The sequence below is a fragment of the Odontesthes bonariensis genome, chromosome 5 (genome assembly GCF_027942865.1).
Source record: "Odontesthes bonariensis isolate fOdoBon6 chromosome 5, fOdoBon6.hap1, whole genome shotgun sequence".
Lineage (NCBI taxonomy): Eukaryota > Metazoa > Chordata > Actinopteri > Atheriniformes > Atherinopsidae > Odontesthes > Odontesthes bonariensis.
Window position 1 is genome coordinate 24,832,509 of NC_134510.1, and position 26,678 is coordinate 24,859,186.

The 26,678-nt window shown below is 43.9% G+C and overlaps 2 protein-coding genes across 7 annotated transcripts; one reads left to right on the forward strand and one right to left on the reverse strand.

Moving 5' to 3' along the window:
* Window positions 1–266: 266 nt before the first annotated feature.
* LOC142380075 (uncharacterized) lies at window positions 267–15,241 on the reverse strand. 5 transcript variants are annotated; one of them, XM_075465583.1, is made up of 14 exons: window positions 14,719–15,228; window positions 11,266–12,145; window positions 6,363–10,449; window positions 4,592–4,949; window positions 4,259–4,432; window positions 4,082–4,176; window positions 3,925–3,998; window positions 3,759–3,804; window positions 3,634–3,674; window positions 3,466–3,536; window positions 3,182–3,366; window positions 2,603–2,694; window positions 2,343–2,487; window positions 267–2,262 (listed from the first exon to the last, which is right to left on the reverse strand). In XM_075465583.1, the coding sequence occupies exons 2-13, from the start codon at window positions 11,920–11,922 to the stop codon at window positions 2,359–2,361; spliced, it is 6,009 nt and encodes a 2,002-aa protein (XP_075321698.1). In that variant the 5' UTR covers window positions 11,923–12,145; window positions 14,719–15,228; the 3' UTR covers window positions 267–2,262; window positions 2,343–2,358. The 5 variants fall into 5 exon arrangements, with proteins under 5 accessions (XP_075321698.1, XP_075321700.1, XP_075321699.1 ...); XM_075465585.1 differs by lacking the exons at window positions 267–2,262; window positions 2,343–2,487 and having other exon boundaries at window positions 2,604–2,694; window positions 3,173–3,366; window positions 14,719–15,235; XM_075465584.1 differs by lacking the exons at window positions 267–2,262; window positions 2,343–2,487 and having other exon boundaries at window positions 2,606–2,694; window positions 3,169–3,366; window positions 14,719–15,235.
* On the forward strand, window positions 13,877–25,805 carry dap3 (death associated protein 3). Of its 2 annotated transcripts, none has more exons than XM_075465590.1 (14): window positions 13,877–14,033; window positions 19,161–19,281; window positions 19,553–19,594; window positions 19,763–19,876; window positions 20,549–20,650; window positions 20,782–20,890; window positions 20,978–21,070; window positions 21,175–21,305; window positions 23,323–23,403; window positions 23,963–24,127; window positions 24,251–24,310; window positions 24,397–24,486; window positions 25,362–25,479; window positions 25,577–25,805. In XM_075465590.1, exons 3-14 carry the CDS (start codon window positions 19,556–19,558, stop codon window positions 25,660–25,662), a joined length of 1,188 nt encoding a protein of 395 aa, XP_075321705.1. In that variant the 5' UTR covers window positions 13,877–14,033; window positions 19,161–19,281; window positions 19,553–19,555; the 3' UTR covers window positions 25,663–25,805. The 2 variants fall into 2 exon arrangements, with proteins under 2 accessions (XP_075321705.1, XP_075321703.1); XM_075465588.1 differs by having other exon boundaries at window positions 13,880–14,033; window positions 19,161–19,363.
* The last annotated feature ends 873 nt before the right edge of the window (window positions 25,806–26,678 follow it).

Consider the following 26,678-nt stretch of genomic DNA (forward strand, 5'->3'; position numbering starts at 1 on the left):
CCGGGAGGCAGAGAAAACAGTCTACAGTATGTCCTGACTGAGCTCCAACCCTCCCCCATCTTGTAATCGTGCTCCTTTGATAGTGCCGTCCTCCATTGTGGGTCATTATGGAGGACAACACAGTGTGAGATATACAATCTAATACCACTAGATAGCACTCTTAGCTCAAGCAGATTAACATCACTGCAGTATTCCATTCAAAACACACACAGCACGCAGTACGCCTTGTGGCTGATACACGAAGAGTTTCCACAGTACAGTACTAGTAGACATAAAATGCTTTTATTATTCTGGATATAGAGGCAAAAAGTTTGAGCTGACATTCTATGGCATTGAGTTATCACTGTTTTTTTGATGTTTTGTTTTTCAGATGCACACCATCAGAGGCAACAAGCAAAGGTTACATGTCATGCAAACTAGATAAATAATGTGGATTTATGTGTACCTTTGCTATAAAGTTAATCATCCACTGGCAATAATGTAGTGCTCTTAGTTTAAAAAATGAAAGAGGAAGAAATGTACATACAGTATGTAAACAGTCAAAGAAATTGCACTTTCTTGGCTTGTTATTAGAAGCCGCACTACAGAAAGAGAGCAGAAATGTAACACTGGAAAAACTAATTCACTGTCACTGATTGTCTGACCAAACAAAACAAAAAAAACAAAAACAAAAGTACACTCAGCTAAAAAAAACAAAAAGAGGGAAAAAATACGTAACTACAAAAAAATCATATACAATCATAGTCAAGGAGAAATATCTGATATATTGGTCAGCTGTATATTTTGTTAAAAACATCTCAGTAAAATGATAGTTTGATTATTACCTTTTATGTATAATCCAGATAGTATTGTCATGTATAATACTAATTTTACACGCTACTACTGATGGAAGAAAAAAATGGTCTCTCTATGCACTGTACATTCACATGAAACTGAACGCTCACTTCCACTAAGTGGATCAGCCCGATGCTCCTAAGATGAGAACAATCTACGATGCGTTTTTACAGAAAAATGACCTCCGTTCCTCAAATATTCACAACTTTAAAAAACAAAAACACAAAACTAAAAAAAACAAAAAACACAAAACAAAACAACAGAAGTTCTTATATAGTCCTTATCAGAGGAGATATTGCTTTTAAAGACTGCATGAGTTCGCTTAGGTACGCACACAAGACAACATGGCACTTCTACAGAGCATTAGGGGTAAATCAATTCTCGTTTTCATTCCCTTTCCTCCCTGCTCCTCCTCTCCGAGGACATTCTGATTGTCAATGCTCTGAAGCAAAGAGTGAAACGTTCTCAAAGGCAGTCTGAAGTAAACAAAACCACTTTTTACACATTGACCTCCCCTCCCTCGGAAGCAATACTAAAAAATAGTTAACGATAAACATTCCTATCATGAATATACTCTGTCCATTTCTATTAGAGACAGCGCTCAAGCCGTCTTTTTTCTTTTTTCAAAAAATAACCTCTTTCTTAAAACCTCATTAGAAATTCTCTTGCAGCGATGCCAAAATTCCTATTGCTAAGCCCACCCCCTCCCCTGCCTATTCACTGGTACATGGCAGACACTATCGTGTTAAAGTGAAGCAAAACTCCTAACACTGTCTCAACAGCTTTTAACTGGCTCGCTTCTCCTCGTGCCATTTTACCAAAGGTGCAATGTGACTTTGAAAGCTTAACAAGTAAATGAGGGTTCAATTTTGACCTACTTAGGGCCCAGGCCACATTTGTGTTCCCCGGGCGGGTTGCGAGCTCCTCGTCTCTCTGGAAACTGCAGAGCTGAAATGCTGGGTACCGTACATGTCCACTTTCAACCTCCCGTGCAATATCTCTTTTTTCTCCAATTTGCTTAAGGTGCCGAAGTAAGAGCAATCAAAGTGTATGTGTGTGTGTTTATAGTGTGTCCACTCAGCATACATACAGTCTTTAGTGTGCTTGTTCATCCAGCACTAGTGCAAATTCATTTCAGCTGGTCTGTTTCATTTATTCGTCCAGGACAGTCTATCTCTGTTTCTCTTCATCTCGGACAAAAGATGTGTTGCCATGGTTTCATCCTTGGTGTGATGACCTTCAGAGCGCTAGGTTCAAAATACTCCTCGATCTGCGTGAGAGATGTCTTTCTTGCATTTTATGCCACTATAATTATCAAGCTCTCCTCTGTTCTCTGGAGCAAAGCTACTGTTGATAGCAGTATTGTGACATCAGTTGTTGTCCATCTGTCCAGTGGTGGGCCTGGTCCCTTTCCCAGAGTGGTTCCACCTACATAAAGACACGATACTATTAACAAATTAGTACATACATTTGTGGATCTCCTATTTGGTAGCTGATACTTCTCTTACCTCTCTCTGTGTTAGCTTATGAATGCTGCAGGGTCAAAAGGAAATCATTCAGCCGTTTCGTCCTCTGTTCTCTGCTGCAGGCCTCTCCTTCCCCTCGTTTTGTTTCCTCTCCCTTCTGCTCTTGACTGTTCTGGGTTTTGGTGGGCTGGAGAGAACAAGTATGCAAAACTAATCACAAAAGTAGATTTTTTTTTTATCCTTGCTTTGTTAAAAGATTTTCTTTCTTGCTCGTGTGGGTGGTGTTAGAATTGTTAACTCACGCAGGGGCTGGCAGTGAGCAAGCTGGAGGTGTCCTGACTTTGGTGGTTGGGGTCACTGCTGATTACTGTCACCTCCACCCCCACGGACTGATCTAAGGGTTAAGTATTCTACATGTTAGCAAAGAGAGGAGTTGCAGGCAGAACATTATGTCTTTTAGAGACACATCGAATTATGTGTGTTCTTGTTTCCCCTTGATTTCTTTCAGCAATCAGTCAGAAAGTCATTGATGGAAAATGTGTGGTTTTGCTGCTAATGGGGAAAGTTAATGCCTGCTGGGTTCTTGGACACCAGCAGCAGATGACAGAAATGGGGAAACATTTCTGCAGGCTGCATTTTGTGGTTGGAAAACCACTTAGTTTAAGAATGATATAGAAAGACAAGCCAAACACGAGGACAAACGAGCACACAACACACACACACACATGCACACATAGAGTAAAAGACGCAACACAGGATACAAAGAAAAAAGAAAAAAAAGGTCAACCAGCTGAATAAATTATGAAAATGTATAGAGTTCAACCACAGATGCACAAACACCTACAGAAACAAAAACTAACACACACACTTGCTTCATGGACCTGACTTGATGTGGCTGTCGTCCCCACTGGATTCATCACAGGACAGAGGTTGCGAGTCACCCTCCTCTCCCTCCTCTCCCTCCTCGTTTCTCTCTCTCTCCCTTTCTATCCTCATTCGGATCTGTCGGTCTCTCACGAGCTCCCAGTTCCTCACGAGGAACACGTGGTGTTTGACCACAAAGCTCCTGGCCCCGGCACACAGGGAGAAACATTAGCCATCGACGCTGACATGAGTTCAGCTGCAAAGCATCAAGCGGTTTATTGTGTAATGTGAATATCCATACCTCTCACTGCTGGTCAGAGGCTCCATGTCGAGGTGAGGGAACAAGCTGGTAATGTCGCTGGAGCTCTCTTCCTGTGTGGTAAAAAGCACATGCGGAGATGCACGAAAGTTTTAGAGTAATTTATCAAAGCTACACTGGAACAGCACAACTTTAAGCCACAAAACTTACCGCTGTCTGCTGGGAGGATGCAGTCCTCTCTTTTATGCGGCCTGAGAGAATTGAATATACATTAAGATACAGAACTAAAACAGCAGCTAAACATGATGATAGCATTTCTAATATCGGCAACTTACAGTAACGGCGCTTCCTCTTCAGAGGGACAGCAGGCTGCTGGTGAAGCTGTAGCAGAATAACATGAGAATTACTACCTAGGATATTAAAACCACTCTGAAAAGCTACACTCCATTATTTAAAAATGCTTGGAGCTCTCTGATTGTCTATTATTGAGAAATTCTTTACCTGATTGTGCTGCCACAGCCACATCACATCATAGGGCAACTGGAAATGAATTCTCTTTAGCCTTAGGTACTTTCCTGGAGAGGATTAAGAGAGTTTGGATCAATGATCACAGCAAAAACAAACCACTAGCATTGTATTTGTGTTCTTCTGCCCTCACCAACGTGCATGGGGGCAGGTAAAAGGCTGTACTCGTTCTCCCCTGGTGTGTATTCCATACTCTGGCTGCAGTTCTTCTGGGCTTGGAAGGGGGGACTAAGACAGACAAATAAATCAATGAACTAAAAAAGTCATTTAAAAATGTTATAGCAGGTGGTTTACGTGTTAGTCAACTAACTCGGTAGTCTTGTAATCATCAGAGTAAAGCCCAGCCCTCAGAAATTTCTTCCTGGGAGGACCAACAGCTCTCTCTTCTCTGTGGATGGTTTCTGGTTGGGACAGAGGCTGGTCGACATCTGACTGGCTGAGACATTCAGGGAAGGTGTCACACTCGGGTTTATCTGTGATGAGACTAAAAGGAAAGCACAAAAAGAGAGGTAGAATGATAGAGAGGAAAAAGAGAAAGAGAGAGATGGCACTGGTTTAGTACACAGTGCTGAAAACAGTGGGTTAATATAAAAGTAATGAGTGGTTGTATTGAATATTCAAGTCAACCAGCTCCAGTTTTTACCTCTGATAACAAGGAGAGTCACCGTGTTTTCTCTTCCGACCCCTCTTCCTCTTTGCCTGCAACTCCAGCTCTGTGACTTGCTGTGCCGTGTTGCCTCCTCCTCTTCTCCCTGACATAATGTCATCTTTTCTCCCTGCTATTTCCCTTCCATCTCTGTTGTGGCTGCTTGCTGGCAAGAGGTCAGGTGATGACATGGACAGAGTTGCAGATGAGCCAATTGGAGAGGATGAGATGGAGGGCAGTGGATGCTTCCTGGGCCGTCCTGGCCCCCTTTTGTTTTTCACCGCCACACTGGCTGGAGTTGGCACACTTTTATGCTGCCCCCGGCTTCTGGAGTCACCTTGTAAACCTGCAGTCACTGAAATGGAAAGCAGGAGGGAGGGGGTGAGGCAGACAGAGGCAGGAGGGGAGGGTGGGGTGTGTGTGGTGGACAGGAAATGAGACAGATGTGGATCAGTGATTGAGCCGGCAGGAGGTGTGAGGTGAGGGCAGTCTAGGCTGAGTCATGCGGATGGACCACAGATTAGGTGAGTCACAACATTTCCTCTGACCAGATCACTTCTGGGAAATGCATTAAAAAGTGATTTATGAGCTGAATACACACATGCACAGGCTGTAAAAAATGAACACAAACACAGTAAAGTGTGCATACCTTTTAACTGAGCATGCACACGTATGCACTCTTGCACACTATTTGTGTACACACATATGATCAAAGTGGTTCGCACTCTAGGAATGCAGAGCAGACGAAGTAAGAAAAAAAGTCTGCACCAATGAGATTCACTTCAAAACATGTTCTGTTCATAGCGAGCTCATAGCGAGCAAATATATTCCACTTCTATGTAAAAACAACATTTTCCCTCACTATCTCTCTTTGCCCCCCTTCTGACCTCCTTTCTATTCCTTCATCATTCACTCCTGAGGTCATCCATCTTTTTTGTTCCATTTTCCACAGCCCCTGACAAGACTGACCACTCTTTCCTTATTGGATTTTTCCAAGTCAAATAGGCCCCGTTGGCCAGCAGTGAGGAATAGGCTGAGCTTTAAATAGCCAATATGGTGGTTAACTAATGACTGTGTTCACTGGGCAGCCTAGGGCTGCAACAGCATGCGGTTCACTGCACACCAGGAAGATTTCAAAGATTTTCTGGCAGATTCCCCTCAAGATGCTGCCTCCCAGCTACAACACTTCTTAAAAATTCTTCCAGAAGTGTCTGCAGAGCGGCTGTGTGCACGTCTCAGGCACTACTCTTGCATAGCAGAGAGTGAGTTTGAAACTGGCTATAAAAAGAATGGAGTCTGATTTCTTCTCAAACACCCTCCAGGCTTTGATGTGTGGCTCGACAAACACCTGAGAAAAAGCAGTGCTGTCACCATATTGTCATTATATGATATCAGTGCTAAAGTTTCATCTCCACATTTGCCAAATATAAAAAATCTGTCATACTGTGCAAGTGAAAAGAGGCATAAACCTATTATCTCAGCTGGCTGTCATGATTTGGTTGCTATTGTCATATTTCAATGGTGTATGTCTCTGTTTTATCTGGATTACGCTCAGTATTCAATCAATATTCACATTTTCTGCCAATGAAGCAAAAACAGAACACAGCTGTGCATTCATGCAGCTCAAGAAGCAATGCTTTCAATGGATTTTTGTTGTAGCTTTCCAGCCAGAAAAATACTATCATGCCCACATAGTTTCCCTCTGAGCCACAGACTTGTCAGTTTTTTGCTCACTCACATATTGATCAAATCATTCATGTATCCTCACCTGCCTCCCTCCTCTCTGTCCATGCCGGCTCATCTCTCCTCCATGACCTCTCTCCACTTCCTTGATTCCTACCGGCCAATCCGCTTCTCAGACCCCTACCCCCTGTTGCCATGGCAGCGGAGGTGAACAGGTTGGTGTGTGTTGGGGATGGAGACGTCCTGTACAAGTGTGACTCGTGAATATCCTCGCCGTCTTCATCCTCTCCATCTGATGCAGTCAGTCTGCCAGCGGAATGGTCGCCAGTGAAGCCTTTCCAGCTTGGGTTCGAGTTTCCAAATCCTGAGCCTCCCAGGCTCCCGAATTTCATCCAGGTCTGGCCCAAACCCCCCCAGCCTCCTCCGAATGAAGACAGGTGAGAGGAACCCAGCCCCAGTGAGGTGAGAGATGTATGTTTATACCTCTCTGCTGAGGATGATGATGAAGCAGCTGCAGAGAAGGGGTCATTTCCGTTCTGGCGTAACCAGGGGGATTCTTTTGACAGCACGCTCCCTGATCCTCTTGCACCTTTCCTTCCTCCATCTCCTTGCCCCAAAATGAACCCTGATCGTGCCTTTGAACTGGTCAGCATCTCTCTTTCCGATATATCATCCTCCTCATCCTCATGTAACTCATCCACGTCATCCATGTCTCGCCCACAATGCCTGTGACGATGTTTATGTTTGTGTTTATGTTCGCTCCTCCCACAGCCACAAGAGAGGCTGGATGTGAACCCTGAGCCTCCCCCTCCTCCGCTGCTTCCCCCTATATCTCCCTCAACCTCTCCGCCTAAAGCTCCTTCCCTCAGTAGCCTGCTCCTCCGCCTGTGGAATCTGGCCGGGTTGAGAAGGAAGTGGGCATGGTGGGGTTGATGGGGGGCGTATTGGTGAGGGGGTGGAAGCGGGTATGAGCCGGGTAGGTGGTGATAGAGTGTTGGGGGATAGCTGCTGTAAAAGCCCATATTTTCAATGGTTTCCTGGAACTTTGACGGGCAGCCACACTGCCTGCGGTCTGGCTTCCTGTTGCAGTGACAGGGGAAGAAAGGCTGCGAGGTGAAGGAGGGACTAGCAGAGAAAGATGGAGGGTGAGGCGAGTAGAAGCCATTTAGATTGATCCTGAAGATGTTGGAGCGGAGAGAATGAGGGGAGGAATGATGTCGCCTTCCTCCGGAAGAAGCACTCCCATCAAAGCCTTGCCCCAGTCCTGTCCTCGCCCAACTTCTTCGTCCAATGTGGACCTCATTGAACATAGCTATCAGATCATCTAGTTCAGCCAGAAACTCTGGATCCTGCATGTGCAGCTGCTGGTGCTTCTTCTTATGTTTATTTTTCTGTTTCTTCAGTGCATTGTGCCCAAGGCAAGGGTAATAGTCCGACTGAGTGCACTTATTGTGTCCTGGGCAGGGACAAGGACACAAGCAAGTACAGGAAGAGGAACAGTCGTAATCCCTACGCCTGTGCCGGTGTCTGTCTCTGTGCCGCTCCCCAGTATTTGAGCTGCTCAGAGGGTTAGTGAGTCTGGGCATGTGAGAGAGGGGCGATGAGACTGGAGAGGGACGGTCCGCAAGAGAAGAAGGGAGTCTTTGCCCCCCCAGAATTGCCCCTGAACCATGACCCAACCTCAGCAGTCCTCGAGCTCCCCTCATCTCCCCTCGCTCTGAGACACTGTTATTATCTGTCCCAATCCCGCTGTCGCTAGGCAGTGTTTCGTCGCTGTGTGACTCACTCCTGGGGGATTGGGTCGCCTCCTTCAGGTGGCTGGGAGAGCCAGGTGTGGGATGAAGAGGAGGGGTGGGGCAGTAGAGCTTACATGAAGACTGGTGAAAGGGGAAGTGATGTCTTCCCTGACAGGGACAGCTCTTCTTCACAAAAGGAGAAAGGGATGAGGAGGAGGGAGGACGGGGGGATGTACAGGAGGAAGATGGGGAAGGGAGGGAGAAAGGGTGAGAAAAAAGGAGGGAAGATGTCGGTTCCACGAGGCTGACTTCGCTGTAAGGACTCTGGGCACCACTAGAGTGGGTAAGAGATGGGGAAGGAAAAGGGTGAGAGGGAGGGGGCTGTGGTTGGTTAGATGAGAAGAGAGATGTTTCAGAGGGATTGGTAAACAGAGACGGCTGAGTGGAGTTCTGGGAGCTGGAATTTAGATTAGCTGTTTGGGATTTAGGCTTGCGTCCTCGCCTCTTGCCCATGTAGATGGTGCCTCTCTTACTTACATTGATCTGAGGGCCCAGCTTACTCCCAAAAGAGGAGGACAGAGCTGAGAGCGTGTGTACCGTTGTAGCCTCATTTGATTTACACATTCTCAGAGAGGTGTCCCCGTGTGCTGCCTCGCCTCCCTTTCGCTCCTTTCCAACAAAACCAGACATCATTACTTTGTGAAGTCTCTTCTTCTTTCTTTTCTTCATCTCATTAATCAGTCTCCTGATCTTTAGCTGCCGGTTCCCCTTTTCAGGAGGGTGAAAATCGTTACTCCTCTCCGTATAAACAGCATAATTCAATGCATCTCCACTCTGGTCCTCAAGGAGGGGGCGTTTGGGAGGACGACCACGCTTCTTGGGGCTGGATTTAGACTGAGCGGCACACTGCAGTACTGGACTTGGCTCCAGCACAGGGGCTTTCTGGAGTCCGTCACACCCCAGAGGAGGCACCTCAGTTGTGACATCGTTTGGTGAATGTCGAAGGGGAGGTTCATCTAAGCTAGAGCTGTGGGATTTCGGGCGGCCCCTTTTTCGGACAACGTTTATGGGGAATCTGGAAGCAGGGGGGCTCAAATCTGATTTGGGATGATTCTGCTTTGGGGTTGGAGGTTTGACTGCAGAAGACAGAGGGGAGGAGCTGCTGGATAAGGAGCTAGAGGGCACAGGGTGTGACTCATCACTCTGCTGAATACTGGCTTTGGCAGGAAGGGGTGTCTTGGTGATCTGGGGGAAATTTAGTGAAGGATTATGTGAGGAATCTGAAGGGGATTCCTGATTTTCCGCCCTCTGAGCACGGTGCACCAGCTTAGTCCAGCTGGGCCTTCTTGCTTTACGTTTTTTGAGCGGTCGGCTATCCTGCTCTTGGGGAGAAGAAGGGGGAGAAATGGGAGCATGGGCAGAAGACGTGGGCAGAGGGGGAGGAGCAGAAGAAGTAGAGTGGGTTGGAGGCACAGTTGAATGTCTTGAGACGTCTTGTTCTTTTGATTTACTGGTATCACCTGTTGTTGCTGGCTCTGCTTGTTTGGCTGGCTTGCAACTGTCATCTGTCTTGTCGTTCTCATCTAATCTGCTAGGATTCATTACTTTACAGGTTTTATCTAGTTTACCATTACCAGCTGTTTCGCAGCATTTGGCATTGTTCTCCTCTGTTCTCTGCCTTTCTGGACTGAGCTTTTCTCTCTTTTTCTCAGCTTTTAGTTCATCCCAGCCTGAATTATCAGCTCTGTGTTTATCATCCTTTTCTTTACCATGTCTTGATTTTCCATCTTTTCCCTTCTCCTTTTTCTTCTTCTTGACTTCCTCATTTCTGCTCTCACTCTTTGCACCGTAAGCATCGAGTCTATCTCGCTTTGATATTTTATCTCTCCGTTTCTCTTTCTTAGCCTTCCTCTCTTTATCTCTCTTTTTCTCTAGAGGGGTCTGTAGAGAAGGATCCTGACCTTGGGATTGGACAGAGGAGATATCCACAGTGGGGCAAGACTGCGGTTTGGGGGTGACTGGGTGATAGGAAGGAGAGTCGGTAGAGCCAGTGGAGACTGGAGGCCTCGTTGAGGAGTCCATAGAAGAAACAGAGGAAAAACTGCTGTGTTTTACAGCTTTGTTTTTCAGAGAGGTTGGAGTGCCAAGGATGTTTGCAGAGGTTCTCCCATTCGACAGTCCCTTCTGTTTTGCTGTCTGAACCAAACCATTATGTTTCTTGGAGCTCTTCCCATCATTCCTGGTTTCTAGTGTGGAGACTGTCTGGATGCATGAGGTGGACGGAGTGGTTGAAGCTGTCTCGTCTGTTGTCGGTGAGCAGGGTTTGGGTCCTGCGGGGACAGGCTGGCCATTCGCAATTGGAAGTTTGTCTTTCTTTACTTTCTCTGCTGAGCCATTTGAATTCTCCTCTGTCTTATCGGCCAGCTTGACGGGAACCTGGGGAATGCAAACACACAATCTCTGTCACAGACAGCAGCGGTTTTGACATCCATTACTTTGTTGATGATTGCAGTAAAGGATGATAGAAAAGAGACAGTAACTGAAATGCCTTTATTAATGAGCGCGAGGGTAAAATTACTCAATCAGACGGAGAAATGAGGACACACTAAAGAGAAGAAGAGAGTGAGGTGATGGAAACAGGAATGGGGTTGACACAGAAAGAAGAAATACAAAAGGTGGAGAAACACAGAGGTAGAGTGGGACAGTGACAGAGGGGGGAGTGAAAGATAAATGAGAGCAGGTAGAGAAAAGAGGGGTTGTAAAAATAGAAGAGAGGGACGGATATAGAGAGCCAAGCAGAGTGAAAGAGAGTGGGAAAGCGTTGCTATTGGTAGCTATAAATTGCCACTAATACCGATGAGAAGGCTTGACATTTCATACTTGTTCTGTAATTTTGGTATGCCGCTGCTTGAGTGGCGTTTGAGCAGCTAAAGCTATAAGCTTCCCCTTGGGTGATTATCATGAGGACTGATGGCCCAGTGTTTGTAATAACTCCAAGTGGTTGCCGTGCTGTTGTCCTATTAATAGATCTGTTAATTCTAATGTGCTGCTTAGGTTTCAGTTTAGAGACAATAGCTCATTTTACAAGTGAGGACAAAGCTGGGTGACTTTGAACCGTTTAGGTGCATCTATAAAGCCTGGTGATTAAACCTAATCAGAGCAACAGCACATATACCCTTGGTCATCGCAACTTTTATCTATTTTCCTCTATTTCAAGCTAACTGGCATGAGAGATGATTGTCCTCAACCTACCTGTTTGACAGTCTTGGTCCCTGGGCTGTTTGTGGCAGGGACAGAGGCTGGGGTAGACTCTGTTGATGATAAAGACGGTGGCTGCGCTAACGAGGATGATGATGATGTAAGTGGTGGTGAGGCAGCAGTTGCAGTTTTTTTGGACGTGGTCTGGACAGCATCCAAGTCTGAGCGTTGCTCTCTGTTTGCCTCGTCTGTGGTGGAGCTGCTTTTACTCTGCTGGCCAGCTCCTGCATCTCCATCCACCCTCAACAGTCCCCCCCTGCCTTGTCTCTGATAGGTTCTGATGGTGGGCTTGCACACGTAGCTTTCCAAGATCTTGGGCGGTTTTTTGGTCCGCTTGGCTTGAAGTCCAATGCGGACTCGTACATTTCCCTCAGGGCAGCTCGTCTCTCTGCCAGAGATCTGAAGCTCCTGCTGCCCTACACTTCCACAGCGCCCCTCAATAAGCAGCTCCAGCACCGTCCCCTTGTCTCCTTCCCTCTTTTTTCCTGCTCCTCTTTTCTCCTCCTCTTTTTTCCCCACATTTCCATTTTCCCCCTCCCCTCTCCTCTTCTTCTCTGCCACCTGGTCCTTCTCAGAGTCTTCAGGTGCAGACGTGGGGTCCAGAGTGGAAGCGGCAGTTGGAGGGGTTCCCCCCTTCACTCTCTGGTCCATCAGAGAAGTCAGGGGGGAGAAGTAGGGCGCTGTGGGGTTTCCAGTATAACACTTTTAAATGAGCCCGGTGGGGATGGTGAAATGAAAGGTAGAAAGCAGAATGCAGGTGGTAGATCAGAAAGGTTACAAAAATAGATCCTTTAATAGTCCAAGTACAGTCGAACGCTTTCATCCAGCGAGGGCAAGGTCTCTGTGTTGTCCTTTACGCTTTAGCTGAGTATATCTGAAACAGAAAGAAAGGGGAAGAAAAGACAGTGAGATTTAGAGGTCTGTGATTAGTCATTTCAGTGAGCTCAGACGCTGAATCGCAACAGAACAGGAGTTGAGGGGAAAGTCCCCGTCCTGCAGGCAGCTGTAGAGAGGTGCTAAAGTCTGTGTCCACAGAGATGATCTCATCATACAGAAAACCCAGGAGGCCAATCAACGTCGCCGTTTCCCAGAATGTCAGCACAAACTGGAAGACTTACTCACATTCCCCAGAAACAGCATCGGCTAGTTTTCTGTAGCAATCTGCAAATAACGATAGATGTGAAAGGCAGCCAAGACTCCCTAAACCCTTAACAGTTTTACTGATGTTCTTATCCCTAGTGTGCCTCAGCCCAAATCAATATATCAATCAGCTCCCGACTAATTCAACACTTGATCCAGTGTCCCACCCCTCCTCTCCCCAGTGTCTTTGCGCCTTCTGTTCTCAGCTACTCCCACAAGCACTTCTCCTCCCACCCTTCCCGCTGCTGTACTTTCTTTTCTCCCTGAAACTCCCCTTTTCATGTTTGGCTGTAAGCTTTTTCATGCATTCTCTATTAGTCCCATCCACTCTCTTCCCCTCTTTGCAGACCACACAGTAAAATAGTCAGCTCACACACTGTATCCATGTTAATCAGAACCATATTTCCTCCTCCAAGCCGTTCTTTTCCTCCTCTCCAGCTTAAATCCCTCCATTCACAGTGCAACCATTCCCCTCCTCCCCTTTCAGTAGTGGTAACACAAATCCGTAGGAAAGGGTAAAACTTATTTTTGGAAAGGAGTGCAAATTCCTCCTCCTCCCATTGCTTCCTCTAAGTCAAGTAAGCTTTTCATTGACCCCATTGTAAATGGACTTTTAATGTAACATTACAGCAAAGAAACACACCCTAAAATAACATTCTCCTCACCAGAAAAACTTTCACTCTCACTCACACTGAGACCAGATGAGTTACAGAACGCATCGACGGGAAGCAGCATCTTCTGTCACGCTTCCTTCATTATTCTCTACTCGTTAAGGGACACATTCGCCCATTTTCTAATAAAACACACCCTGCCAAGCATTCTTGCAGCTCTCTCATGAGAGCCTCTTATGAAATAGCTCATCTGTCTCTCAACGCGCCAAATTGCCCGCTTAAACTTACAAGAGCATCTCAGATAATGTTTTCATTTGAGAGCTCAGTGGGCTATCTCTCCTGCCTCTTGGTTCCTCCACACCCAAACTCTTTCCTTGAATCACAGAGAGCACGAATCAACATCTGTTCCAGTAACTACTCTTATGTAACAGAATTGGAAAGCTGTTTTCAAGGCCGATCCTACTTACAATAAAATGAAATAAGCAAGGAGGTGGACAGTGGTCGTCTTAAAAAACTGCAACCACTTTTCTCTATGGGATGAGACAACTGAGTCCTGTGGGTTACAGCGTTGGCCTGTACCACAATAAGAGTGGCAGGTTTTCAAACTTGAAAGGGCAAGCTCATTCAGCATCCCTCAAAGAGCATACTAATATGTTTTAATACTCTCTGGAGCGATACCTCTCATACATAACTCAAAATTATTCTAACATTAGACCAGAAGCTATTTCCAGTGACAGGATGATGGGTGGACTTGACACTGTAGTCAGTGCGGTTCCTCTGGAGCGCTGAGGCGACGATTAAATCATGATGATGGCTCACCATATTTCCAGTCGTCATCACATCCCCGTGACAGTGTTATCATCGATAACTACAACACCATTATCATCTGCCTGACAACAGCATGAGCACAGCTGGAAATGAGGCTTCTGTGATGGCATCTGAAATGATTAAACCCTGAAGCTTTGCAGTCGGAGCCGCCTCCCACTCCACCTTCACGGGGAAGTTTCTCACGTGAGTCTCTCCTCCACACACACACTTCGCTCCTGTTAGTGTATTAGAAGTGTGTTGCTCGAACATTGCGTACCCTAGTCGCAGCTGCGTAGGCTAAATGATGTTGGTACTGTAGATACAGTACGGACACTGGGGGTGTTACCGCACTGGAGCGACCTATCACTGGTTAACTGAGGACGTCAACGGGAGCTTCCTTCTCCATAATGACTTTGCGCACCTCCTAAAAGCACCATCCGCCTGATGCTGTCGCACTTACAAATGAGACACACGTGCACGTGTAGTTGTTGTCGTCACTCCTGTCTCCGTTATAAAATAAAACAGTCCGAAAAGACGCACAGCTGCAAACTGAAACTCAACATGGAAGTACGAGGCTACGTAGCATCAAAATATGCCTTCTGACGGTGGTGCTTGTGATGTGGTGAAGTCCCGAGCCACCTTTTTTTTCTCTTCTATCTGTCCTCTGCTAGTGCCCCTGCTGGTGTCAGCAACATTGAAATAAGAAATACCACCATGCAATGAGAACAGAGGGGAAACACACTCAGCAACAAGGGGCCGAATTAGCGCAAAGCGGATGCACAAATTCTCTCTAACCTGCTGAGCTCAGGGCTGCCTCATGATGACAGGCCTGCACACATTGATACGGACTGCCATGACAATCTGTAATAAGGCTACGTAGGCTACTTACCCGAGTGCGCGTCCCAGAGCCAACTGCGTTTAGGCAGGAGGTGAAGGTGTTGCTGTCCTCTTCCCCTTCGCACCAACAGCAATCCACCGCTTTTGGTGCAATAAATGTTGCTTTGATTACATAACTAAGGCAAGCAGAGGTTCAAACACCCTCTAAAACCGAGTTTCAGTCCCATCGGAGCGCAGAGCCTTCTGTGCAACAACATTGGCGCGGGTGTTTTCATAATCATACAGTCGACAGATCTCCGTCGGCGCGTCTCCGCAGCTAGGTGGCGGACTGGTTACACTCGCTGGATCTTATTTCGCCCACTTCTCTCGGGGAAAGTTACATCGCTCCCGCCACTTCTAATGGCTCATCTCGCTCTCGTATGCATACAGGCTGTCGGGAGGTCGGGTTGAAGGCTGCAGCTTTGTATGTGTGTGTGTGTGTGTGTGTGTGTGTGTGAGTGTGTGTGAGTGTGTGCGTGTTCGCGCGCGCTGGGGTACAGGCTGACAGTGCAAAGGGGCTGGTTGTTGGATGTGCGGGAATGTAACTGCGTGGCCATTTTCATGTGACCAGAGGAGGAGATAAAACGGTGAATACAGCACAGGATCTCACTGCGGTTCGTAATAGGCGATTGGGGAGGGCTATTTAGACGTTTAATAAAATGGCGACGACTTGGCTGAAGTAGGCTGCTGGTAGGATTTGGGGAGCAGCTCAGAAGTTGCAGTGCGTCATGCGAGATGAGATTCAGCTCACACTGGTGGGAGAGGAAGATGGGCTATTAACACATTTTGAAAAGTTAACGTGAGAGGTGTTTATCGTGCATCGGTGAAATTGAGCATTCAGAACTACGGTGTTTCTCCCCCACTCGTGCAGTATGAATTTGATTAAGACGAAACATAAAGCAATTCGTAGTTTTGAAAAACAACAATATTGAGAAAGTGAGTGACGTCAATATATTGTTCTGGTTGTTTAGTTCGTTGTTAATAGCAGCTGAAGCAGTATCCATATTATCATTTATAATGGGCCCCTGCCCCCTTTCTGCGTTCTCCATAGACTATGTTGCCTCCAAACGCCCATGCATGTAAAAACTATCCACCAGGTTAGAAATGAAGAAACCTTATTGATGAGAAGTAAAATGTCTTCAAGAATATAGAAGTGAACCTTTTGCTGATAACAGCACTGTTATCTTTGCTACCTGGAAACCAACATATCTTTTTCCCCAAACACAGCTAGAACGTGGACTCATCTGACCACAGAACAGGTGTCCTCTGTCTTTCTGTCTATCTGAGATGAGCTCATTCTCAGATAACTTAGCGGCGTTTCTGCGCCGAGTTGATTCATGGCTTCCTCGTTGCATAATATAGTTCAGGTTACATTTCTGGATGCAGCAGTGGGCTGTGTCTGTCTCGGAGAATGGTTTTCCAAAGGTACTCCGAAGCCCCAGTGGTATGTAAATGATCTGGGGTTATGATGGTTTCTCGTGCAATGCCCCTTGCAAACACAAAGGTCACGCACATCCAACAGTGGTTTCCATCCTTTGCCTTTATGCACTGAGATTTCCACAGACTCCCTAAATATTTTTTTCTTAATTTTTTTGGGCTCTAGCGGCCCTTATTTGACAATGAGTGGACAGAAAAGGGGGCAGAGAGAGTAGAGGATAAGCAAATAGCAAAGGGCCCCAGTCCGGGACTCGGCCGTTTGCGCGTCAAGGAACTGCAGCCTTTGCACATTGGATGCTCATCCAGTAAACAGCGCCCCTCCCTGAATCTTTTCACGAATTTATACAATGTATGTTGAAGACCAAAAGTTATTTGTAATATAAGATTGAGATATATCCCTTTTAACTTATTGAAGATTCCTGAACTGAGTTTGGCACAAAGTGGTGAGTCATGACCCTTCCATGCTTGGAAAGAATATGACTTAAGTGGATGCTCTTTTTATACCTAATTCTGACACCCTCACCTGTCAACTGTTAATCTGCTTATTGTAGGATCATCCAAAATGGGGAAACCCGTAAATTGTATAAATGAACATGGAAACGTATTTACATTTCTGAATATAATAAAGTTTGGCAGTGAAGACACTGAAAATCATCCTTTACTTGTGTGACTTTTTGTACTCGTGTCTGCTAACTCAAGGTTTGTAAAGAAAAATTTTTAAAAAATGGACAAATTCCAGATTTTAGTGTTATTACATTTAGGATAACATCTCAACTTTTACAGAATTGGGTTTGTACTGCTTAGACCCTGTAAATAACCAGCATGTCTGTATCTGCTGGGGCTTTCAGTATTGTCAGAACAAAAAACCTAATTGTCTTTTAAATATGCACCATGAAAGGAAAATATACCCATAGCAAAGTAATAGATATATAATGAAATCTTTCATTAACATTTTAGGCTCCACGTACGAAACAGAGCCTCGGGAGGGGTTGAGCTGTGATGGAGCCTACGGCAAAATTTAGGGAACAATAAAGCAAGCATTAAAAGGACAACAAACTAAATTACATATAATGAGCTTTGAGCTGGCACTCTGAAAGCACCTTTTTAGGACCAGTGCAGACACAGCACAATGTGAATAACATCAAAACTGAATTGCTATAACCAGAAAGTCAAACTTTTTGCTACTGTGAAAGTTTAATGACTAAATGCTCAACTGCTTCAGATGAGTCCTGCATTGACTCTGAATGCTTGTAAGGCTTTTTGTATTGATTTTATTTTTTGTTTGTTTGTCTGTTTATGCAGAGAGAGGAAGGAGAAATGAATGTTTCTAAGCAATAGAAATCCTTCAGTGCTGGACAGAGTTTGTAACTTTTTAAGAAGTGGCATAAAAATGAAACCTTTCAACATCCTACAAACACTTCAGCACACATCTACATCTATATTAGTACTGTGCAAATTTTTTTTTTTTAACTCTGCCTTTCTTTATTATTTGAATCCAAGCAGCCAGACGTTGTTGTAAATCTTTTAAAGTGGTTTTGAGCGATATTTCTTCGGGCTTTCTGTAGATTTCTATTTTTTTCTTTTCACTCATTTTCAGTCCATTCCTTGTATCTGACCATTTTACAGAGGAATGTGTCTTTTTGTTTGTTAAGCTACTTAACTCTGACCCATAAACCACTCAAGCATAAAAAGGACGCCTAACTCAGGGATGAACCAGTGCTGTATCTACACATAACCCACATCTTAGCAAAGTATAATTTTTTAATTGTATCCATAACTGTTTTGTTACCAGCAGCCTGGCTCAAAAACAAATAGTTAATCCCACTCCTTTCAGTTGTATCTATGAAAAAGGCCAAAGACAACAGTTTGACAGCCATAAAATTGTATTTTTACGCCAATAAAGTGATTCCCAAAGAGCTTTTAGCCAAAAAGTTGGTACGCTTTAGCATGATGAGCAGTGTGTCCTTAGAGAATCGCTGGAAACTGGACAAGAAGAGGACAAAAGAAGAATTGTCAGGGATAAAAAGACATTAAACAGCAGCTGAACAGTATCAGAAAGGGGGGGGGGGGGCTTAGGTATGCAGAATGACACAATAATTAGACTGAAAATTAGAGGTAACAGGTGGATTACTCCTGAGGTGTTTAACAACCACTACAAAAAGAGATACAAAAAGTGATATTTTGTGTCTTGAATGTATATTTGGATGCTCTTGAAATTCTCTGACGGTATAAAAATGCCCTCACTTGACAAAGAAATGCAAACAGTTCAGAGATGTTACATTTAAACAAGAAATTGAGATGTGATGTCACATCTTTAAAACTGTATATAAGAGGTGGATGTAGGGTTTGTTGTATCATTAATTGGATTATGCACTCATGTCTCACTTGAAGCCTTGGGTTCAGTTTTTTTTGTTTGAACCATCTTGCTCTTTTAAAATGGCAGTATTTTTTAAAAAAAAAAGTATTTTGAGTTGAAACTTGAATAAGGGTATGACAAGAGACCTTTATGAATAGAAAATGAATAGAAATATACCAGAAAAGCATGTAAAAGCATATCTAGGGCTACATGAGAATTAATCTTTTATGCACAAAGTTAAGTAGAAACAGAATGATGTATAAATTCATTGGACTGCATTTTATTTTTAGTTTTTTTTAGTTTTATTTACAGTACAGTTGGTTCTGTATCTTTTTGTCATTGCGAAGGGGTTTGTGACTTTATGCCTAATCCCTCTGCAACTATTATACATCTGTTGGTCGACTGAGATCATACAAGTCGAAAGTATTGTGTTTTAGTTGTAGAGATTCTGACCAAAAAGAAAAAGGCCAAATAATTCCTACATCATTTCTACAATAATTACACATTCTGAGGCTTTCGAAATGGCTGTCGGTTTTTTTTCAAAATGGTGAACAAATTTCAAGTTTTCGGAAACAGTCTTGCGTCAGAATTTGTTCCTAATTATTAGAGGCAAAATGTTCCAAAGTCAGATCAACTCCATTTTCCTCTTTTGCTGTCTCCAGGCTTGGACGATCTGATTGGCTTAATGGCGGTTATACGTCACTTCCTGTAGTGCATGATGGCGTCGTCCATGACAGATCTGGCACATTGACTTCGACTGGGACTGTGCATTATATATTCTCCGTAAGCCAAACTGTTGATGCCTTTCTATTGATGAAATTAGCCGACATTTTCACCACGCAGCATTTGACGAACTGACCCGCCGGTGAGTCGTTTTCGCGGCTCGGGTTTGTTAGACCCGCTTGGGAGCCGAATCTAGCTGTTAGCTAAGTGTTTACGCAAGGTTACAGGGCACTGCTGTGTTGATACATATCCCATTCATTTTTATTTCTTCTTGTGGCTCACATAACCGCTGAAAAAGTAACCTAATTTCCCTTTATCGTTTGCGTTTCAGATCATGGCCCTTCACAGACTCACCCTCAGGCTGCGACCAACGGTGAGGTCGATTTTCACTGATGTTTCAGTGCACTGAAGCTGCGGTGACATAACCTGAGCCGTTCACTCAAAATGATTTGCCCTGGATTTTTCTAACGTAGTTTGAGGTGTCACGTTTTAAAAAAGGGGGAGATTGCAAATGTTTTAATCTAGTGCTGTTGTGTTGCAGATAACACACGTGAGATCCCTTCACACCAGTGGAGGTGGGCAGCTGCAGGAGGCTGTGGCTGTGCAGACAGAACCGGAGCCCATCTCAGTATGCAGAACACAAGAGAGTGACCCGGTAACAGGAGCTTTTTTTCATGGGATATGGTTAATGTACTCTAATGGGTTCGATTGAAGACACTTTGGAGTAATTTAGACATGCAATTAGTTACCTAGTGATTAAATGACGGGTGTAGCACAGACATTTAATGATCCCGATGCCACTGAATCTTTTCTAAACTCCAAAGACTTAATTGCATAGTAAATAAAGCTTAACCATGCTACATATATTTTCATGATTTCACTACTAGACATGTTAACAGTTCTAATACTCTGAATCTGACCCCAGGACATGAATCTTTGTGCTGGAAAGAGTTTATGAGTCCGGAAAGTCCACAAAGCTGAGCCAAAAAAAGTTTTCTGAACCATTCGAGCTTACAGTCTTAGTCAGAATCTGTTAAGGTTTTGTCATTTCTGTCTCTCAAAGACTTGGGAATGTTAATGAACCTTTTCCTCACATCCCGTCTGCGCTACTATATTCTTTATACGTAGATGAATACAAGTAGCCTCTTTCATTTGTAGATTGGGCAGTATTGACCAATCACAATCGAGAACTGGTTGCAAAGCAGGTGAACAAAGCAGGTGGAGGGCAAACGGTGCAACACACTGGCTGAAATAAAATCTCTAAACTGTTGTCAAACGACTTATTTTTGTGATGTTGACTAATAAGTTCATATTGGTGTCTCTCCAGGCGTTCCACTCGGAGAAACATATCGGACAGTTTTACACTCTGCCTTCCGCACACGTCCGCTCTCTGTTCCCTCATGGCCTCCCGTGGCGCTATCAGCAGCAGGCAGGTTCCTCTTTGGATGTTGGGAGTTAATGAGTGACATCTGGCTAATTAAATAATATACATGTTGTAAATTTGAAATGAAAATACCTGTATGAAGTATACGAATAGAAAGTGTTCTGTGTGGGTTTTAGGTGAAGACGTTTAATGAGGCCTGCGTCATGGCGAGACAGCCAGCTCTGGAGGTCATCTCTTACCTGAAGAAAGCAGACTACAGCAAACCTGCTTTGAGATATTTATTCTGTATCCTTCCAAACACGCACGTGCACATGCACAAACCCCTCTATTCTTGAACTTGAATAAAGCTGTTATCCTTATGGCGTTGCTCAGATGGGTTGAAGGGTAGCGGGAAGACGATGTCTCTGTGTCACACAGTTCACTTCTGCTACACGCAGGGGTGGCTGGTGCTGCATGTTCCTGATGGTGAGACACACACAGTCGCACACGCCAGATGCTTGTTAGCGGAAAAGAAAGGACTGCACACGGCGATAACGGTAACCCTGCCACCTTTCCCATGTCTTCGACAGCACACCTCTGGGTGAAGAATTGCAAGGAGCTGCTGCCATCATCCTATAAGGCCTCTCGCTTCGACCAGCCACTACAAGCCATAGCGTGGTTGCGCAACTTCAAAATCACCAATGAACCGTTCCTTTCAAAGGTAGAAACATTTACTCTGTGTCTTTTGCTTCACTTTAAAAGCCTGATGGCGCTAAGTTGTCAGACTTGTAGGCCTTAATATGTTTTAATGACTTTGATTCACTTGATATCTTAATCAGCAAACACTAACGGGGAGGAGCTCACTCGTGTTTCTGTTGTAATTGTGTCTACAGCCACGTGCTATTCTTATATCTCACTGGGTTTGGGTGTTTCGGAACACAAGCTCTCTGTATGTACAGAAGTTAAACACAACACTCTTATCACTTTGCTTTAACTTCTGGCAGCCTACAGCAAACCTGAGAGCTTGCCACAAACTTGTCCATCAGGTGTGATTGTTCTGGGTTTTTTTTTTTTCTGTAATTTAACACTGTTTTCAGTCACTCAAGCCTTGAAAACCAGATCAATCAAAGCTCAAATGGAACAAAACTTGAACCACACGTGCACCACAAACAAGTTGGACTTGAATTTAAACATTGTCGTAACCAGACTGAAACTTTTGTCAGTCGAAATCTCCTTCGTCTCATCCGACCTTCATTTCGTGTACATATCCTGTCATGTTTTCAGGTTTGTCTTCAGCTTTTTTTTGCTTGGATTCAAACTGAATTTGGCCTTTTTGAATTGGCTGAATAGAAGTTATGTTTACCTGGCGGTAATCTGCAGAGACTGAAGCCATTTGGGGGGACGAATCTGTCTTGCGTTACTATGACCCACAATGCATTGCAATGTTAACAACAATGGTAGACTATGAGTGAAAGGCTTTTCTCTGATATTAAAAAGAAAGTCTTCCTGAGTCTTTTGGAAATCGTACCCAAAGCCAGTGTTAATCTAATAAGCCATGTAAGTCTTATGAGTCGGACTTCAATTTAAAGCTAATGGAGGATTAGGAAATGTGTTTTGCAGATGGTACATGAACACTAACTGTGGGTTTGCAGCAGTTTTAAGGCACATGATAATGGCACTATGACACCACCTGTCATATTATGTTACATTTTAATTACATTAAAAAAAAAAGCTGCCTTAATGTTGGTATTTTTAAAAAGTTGCTAACCACCTAGGAAGAAAAGTCTACTCAGGAGTCCCTTAGAAAACCTCTAGTCGAGCGTTTTTTGTTGCTCTTTGTGTGTAAAACAAATTAAAACATGATAAATTCATTTATTTACTACATTGGTGACTGAAGTCTAAAGAAAAAGACCATTGCACAGCTAAAAAACTGAGGAATTGATTTGTTTAGTTAATGCTATCTTATTTCACCGGCGGTTTTGGTTTGGCAGGTGATCTGCACAGGTCGTGTAATTAGATATCGGTGCTATCCAAACATCCCACCTGCACTAAGCAAAACTGGTGGATGGATATGCAGTTTTAATGGTGCTCCCCGGATACCCTGAGCATCTTAGAACTGGGACTTTGTAACTTGTAATTTGGTAATCCAAAGTCTGCAGGTGGCAAATTAAAGCTGAAGGCGCCCCGACATCCTGTAAGAACAATAAAAGCGGCAAAAACACTAATCACTTCTGATCAGAACTTTCCGAGTAAAATCAGAGCAGACGCAGAGATTCTTGAGTTGGACGAGCTTTAGCTGCATTTTAAGGCAGAAACTTTTTCCTGGAACTAGGGTCTTTGGGATGGATCCGTAACCTCGTGGAAGTGTGTGACTTGAAATGTTTGGGAGTAAATGCATCTTAAAAAAAAAAAAAAAGCACCTCCTGGTTTAACTGTCTGTGTTGGCAGCTCCGGCTGTTGGAGAGGACGTAGTTTGCCCAATCCAGCCTGTAACTCAGACCTCAGTTGTAATGCAAAACACTCCAGGCTGAAGTCATATTTTAATTCCTTGGAAAAAAAGCTGTGGGGTTAATCAGGATCTGGGATCTGTTGGTCAAAATGAACCTTTTCTGTCCAGGCAACCATTTACCTTATGTCCAATCACATGAATTAATGTCAGTGCAAACAAACACTGGTAACGCAAATTTATCTAAAAGAGAAAAAGAAAAGTGAGTGAACCTGTCCCATTTCCTTCCCAGATAAAAACAAAGCATCGCTACGTCTGGACAAAGAGGGAGTCCACTGACGAGGGACGTACACTCGCAGAGCTTGTGGATCAGGTGAGTTCCCTCCCATCAGTGTAAACGACTGTGGATGACTCTCCTTTGCTTTTTATTTTTGCCTGAGTTTATCTCCTTCGAGTCGAGCTTCATCTTCACCTCATGTGTGCTCTGTGTTGATCAGTATCCAATGAACTGAGCCCAATGAAGGATCAGCACAATATTGTTGTGGCTGTGCCTGTGAATATCTCCCTTTCTGTCAGTCATCCTTCTGTTTTAGTCTTTGTGGACACACATTTGTGTTTGGCTTGCCAGCGGGACTTCTTTAGGGGATGATATTAATTTGACTCGAGCATCTGTTGTTTAAGAGCAATCTCACTGCGAAGTTTGACAAAATATGGGAGATTTATAAGTCGTATTATTTCTCACCTAATCTGTCTCAAATCCAAACATCCACAGGCTTAGAGTGAAATAAATTGAGTGTGAAATTACTCTCTCCTACCCTATGCTGACTTCACCATAACTGTGTTGCTCTGAATCGTTTTGTTTTCCTTCCACGCTGTCTTATTTCCTTTCATAACACGCAGTCATCAGGCCTGAATGGTTTTCTGTGCTGCAGGGGATATCACGTGTGAAGAGCAGCAGCGACGTTGTGGGGGCAGTGATGAAGGAACTCAGGCTGCAGAGCGGGCAACCAGGGGTGGACTTCCGCCTGGCTGTGGTGGTGGATGGTGTCAATGCCCTGTGGGGACAATCTAGCCTAAAGAAGGAGGATAAGACTGCTGTGAGGAGGAGGGGGGGGGGGCTTCTCAATGCTGGCATGCCTTGAATTCAATGTTTGTTTTGTTTTGTCTCCACTTGTTGCAGATGTCAAGTTTCATATGTCTCGTTGTCTCTCTGCCATCAGGTGGATCCAGAAGAGCTCACCTTGATTTACAACCTGAGAAAGCTGACGAAGAACGACTGGGTGAGAAGAGCACGAGTGCTGACAACAGTCACTGTTGAACATGACGTTTGAACAGTTTTTGATGAATATTCCCTCTCTTGTCCCAGACCGGAGGTGCCATCATCACCACTCTGTCTCAGACGGGGTCTATTTACACTCCAAAGGGTGCCTACTTACCACAAGAGCTGCTCGGAGAGGTCAGAGGACATTTGATTGTACCTAACAGACTGCCACGGCAGATTAGTCTTTGCATTTAATTACTAACTTCGATCAATGGCATATTGACATTTTTTTTATCATCAGGGAGCAACAAAAAGGATCGTTTGTCTAACAATACAGCAAGGAAACACCTTTCTTGCTGTATACGTACATTTAAAAACAAAAACAAAAAAACATTTCATATTTAATTGGAGTATTTTTTTTTTTTTACAGCTGAGAAGCCTTGAAAATATATTCTGTTCCTTGTGTTCAGATTCTACTTAGTCTCTGTTTTCCAGGTGACTTGAGTCGTTGAGTTGTTTCTAATTTCTGTTATCGCACTCGCATTAGACCACTTCACTAATGGACAAGTAAATCAATCACTATCTCCAACTTCTTCAACTTGATACCAATCAAATCACAAGACTCAAGGCGAGATCATGTAACACTCTCATCCCACTTAATGAAAATTGTTTGCGTTTCAAGTACATTCTGTAATATTCTTTCATCACTCAGATTTTAGCCTTTCACCACCGACTGTGTGGGCTTCACTTTAGTTGAACTTGTCTATTTTTCAGCACATTGATTTCTATTTAAAAATCTGCATTATTGATTTATTTTTCCCCTCTGTGCATCTGAACTGAATAAATATTAATATTTGATATCTGCATTTCAATAATTAACAGAGCCTTGAGTGCTCTCAACATGACGCCTGTATTTTTCCGCTTCAGTTTATTGTAAATGTTACGGAATTTGCGGTGAGGTTTCATGTCTGTGCGTGCTGTTTAAAGCCATCAAGTTAAATGTTGCACAATCACGAAGACAACAGGTTTTGTGTCTTCTAATGCTGCAACCTGTCTCTTGTGCTCATCAGAGGGGATTTGACAGCATGGATCCATTTATCCCAGTGTCTGTGCCCAACTACAGCGAGAAGGAGTTTGAGAGCTGTTACCTTTACTATATGGACCGCCACTGGCTGCAGCATCCACAGAGTGAGCGATCATGATGTTGCTTTGTGCTTTTTCATGCTAATAGTGACGTGCATGCAAGGTTATTCTCACACACTTTGTTTCTCTTTACCCCCAATAGGCCGAACGGAGGAAGGGAAGAAAGAACTAATCTTTTTGAGCAATAGGAATCCGTCCATGTTTGACAGAGTTTGCGGCTCCTTATGAAGTCTCAGGAACAAGCGTGCAAATGTCACTGTACCAGAAATAAATCTATATATATACAAATGTCCATGTCTATGTTATGTATCCTGCTGTAAATTATAACGCTATGTGTTGGTTTGATAATAAAACGCTGCAGTAAAAATGTTTGATTGACTTTCTCACGATAGGGAACAAGTTGAATGTGAAATTTATGAATTCTGAAAAACTTTAAGTCCGTTTTAGAAGAAAATTGTTTTATCAGATTCAACGTGCAGTTTTTAATTGTGCATTTTTAAAGGAATTGGAGACGGGCGCCTGCTCGCCATCGTATCGCCTTTGCTTTTAACAACACTTTGTGAGACAAATTACTGCAGTTTTGGTGGCAAAATACTCTTTAATTTTGGTTGATGTTGGATTTCAGCTGCTCAACCGTTCAGGACCTCTTTGTCCTCGTTTTTATAATGTAAGAAAGTACCAAATCTTTTTCGGTCTGTGACCAGTATGAATTGTAGGCATTTTATTTAAGACTCTGACATATTACATTATGAGTGTAATTTGGTATTACTTTGCTGAAATAAGCAAGGCCTTGCCTGAAAAAGATGCCACCAAAACTGCAGCATTCAGTCTTTGGGGAAAATAAAAATACAACCTCTCGATTCTAGGGATTTTATATATCCGGACATATAAAAAAAAAAAAAAAAAGATTTGGTCAAATAAAGTAAAATTAGCTCATTACAACCAGTTTAACGAGAAAAAAAAAAAAACTGAGAAAACCTTTACTGCTCCTGTAGTAATTAGGACCGTAAGTAGCAGTGAGGTGCTGCCAATCCAATGCACTTGATAATTGGGTCATCAACAAGTGTGAGCACCTCTACCAAAGCAAAAGTGTTGGCAGTTTGCTGGTCTGGATTATTCAGTTGTGTGTTAATAGAATGCCAAGGAGGAAAGCCATCTCCAAGATCTAAGGCCCAATCCCATATTTACCTCCTTGCAGAGGTAAAGTACTCCTTTAATTTAAGAGATCAAGAAGTAGTGGTCAT

Excerpts from the sequence above, each read along its gene's own strand:
- LOC142380075 (XM_075465583.1), bottom strand. The coding sequence starts at position 11,922 with ATGGACCAGAGAGTGAAGGGGGGAACCCCTCCAACTGCCGCTTCCACT. Across the intron at positions 3,675-3,758 it reads GAAGAGGAAGCGCCGTTACT|GCCGCATAAAAGAGAGGACT; the intron begins GTAAGTTGCCGA and ends CAATTCTCTCAG. Across the intron at positions 3,537-3,633 it reads CATCCTCCCAGCAGACAGCG|GAAGAGAGCTCCAGCGACAT; the intron begins GTAAGTTTTGTG and ends TTTACCACACAG.
- dap3 (XM_075465590.1), top strand. The coding sequence starts at position 19,556 with ATGGCCCTTCACAGACTCACCCTCAGGCTGCGACCAACG. Across the intron at positions 24,128-24,250 it reads AGAAGGAGGATAAGACTGCT|GTGGATCCAGAAGAGCTCAC; the intron begins GTGAGGAGGAGG and ends CTCTGCCATCAG. Across the intron at positions 25,480-25,576 it reads CTGGCTGCAGCATCCACAGA|GCCGAACGGAGGAAGGGAAG; the intron begins GTGAGCGATCAT and ends TACCCCCAATAG.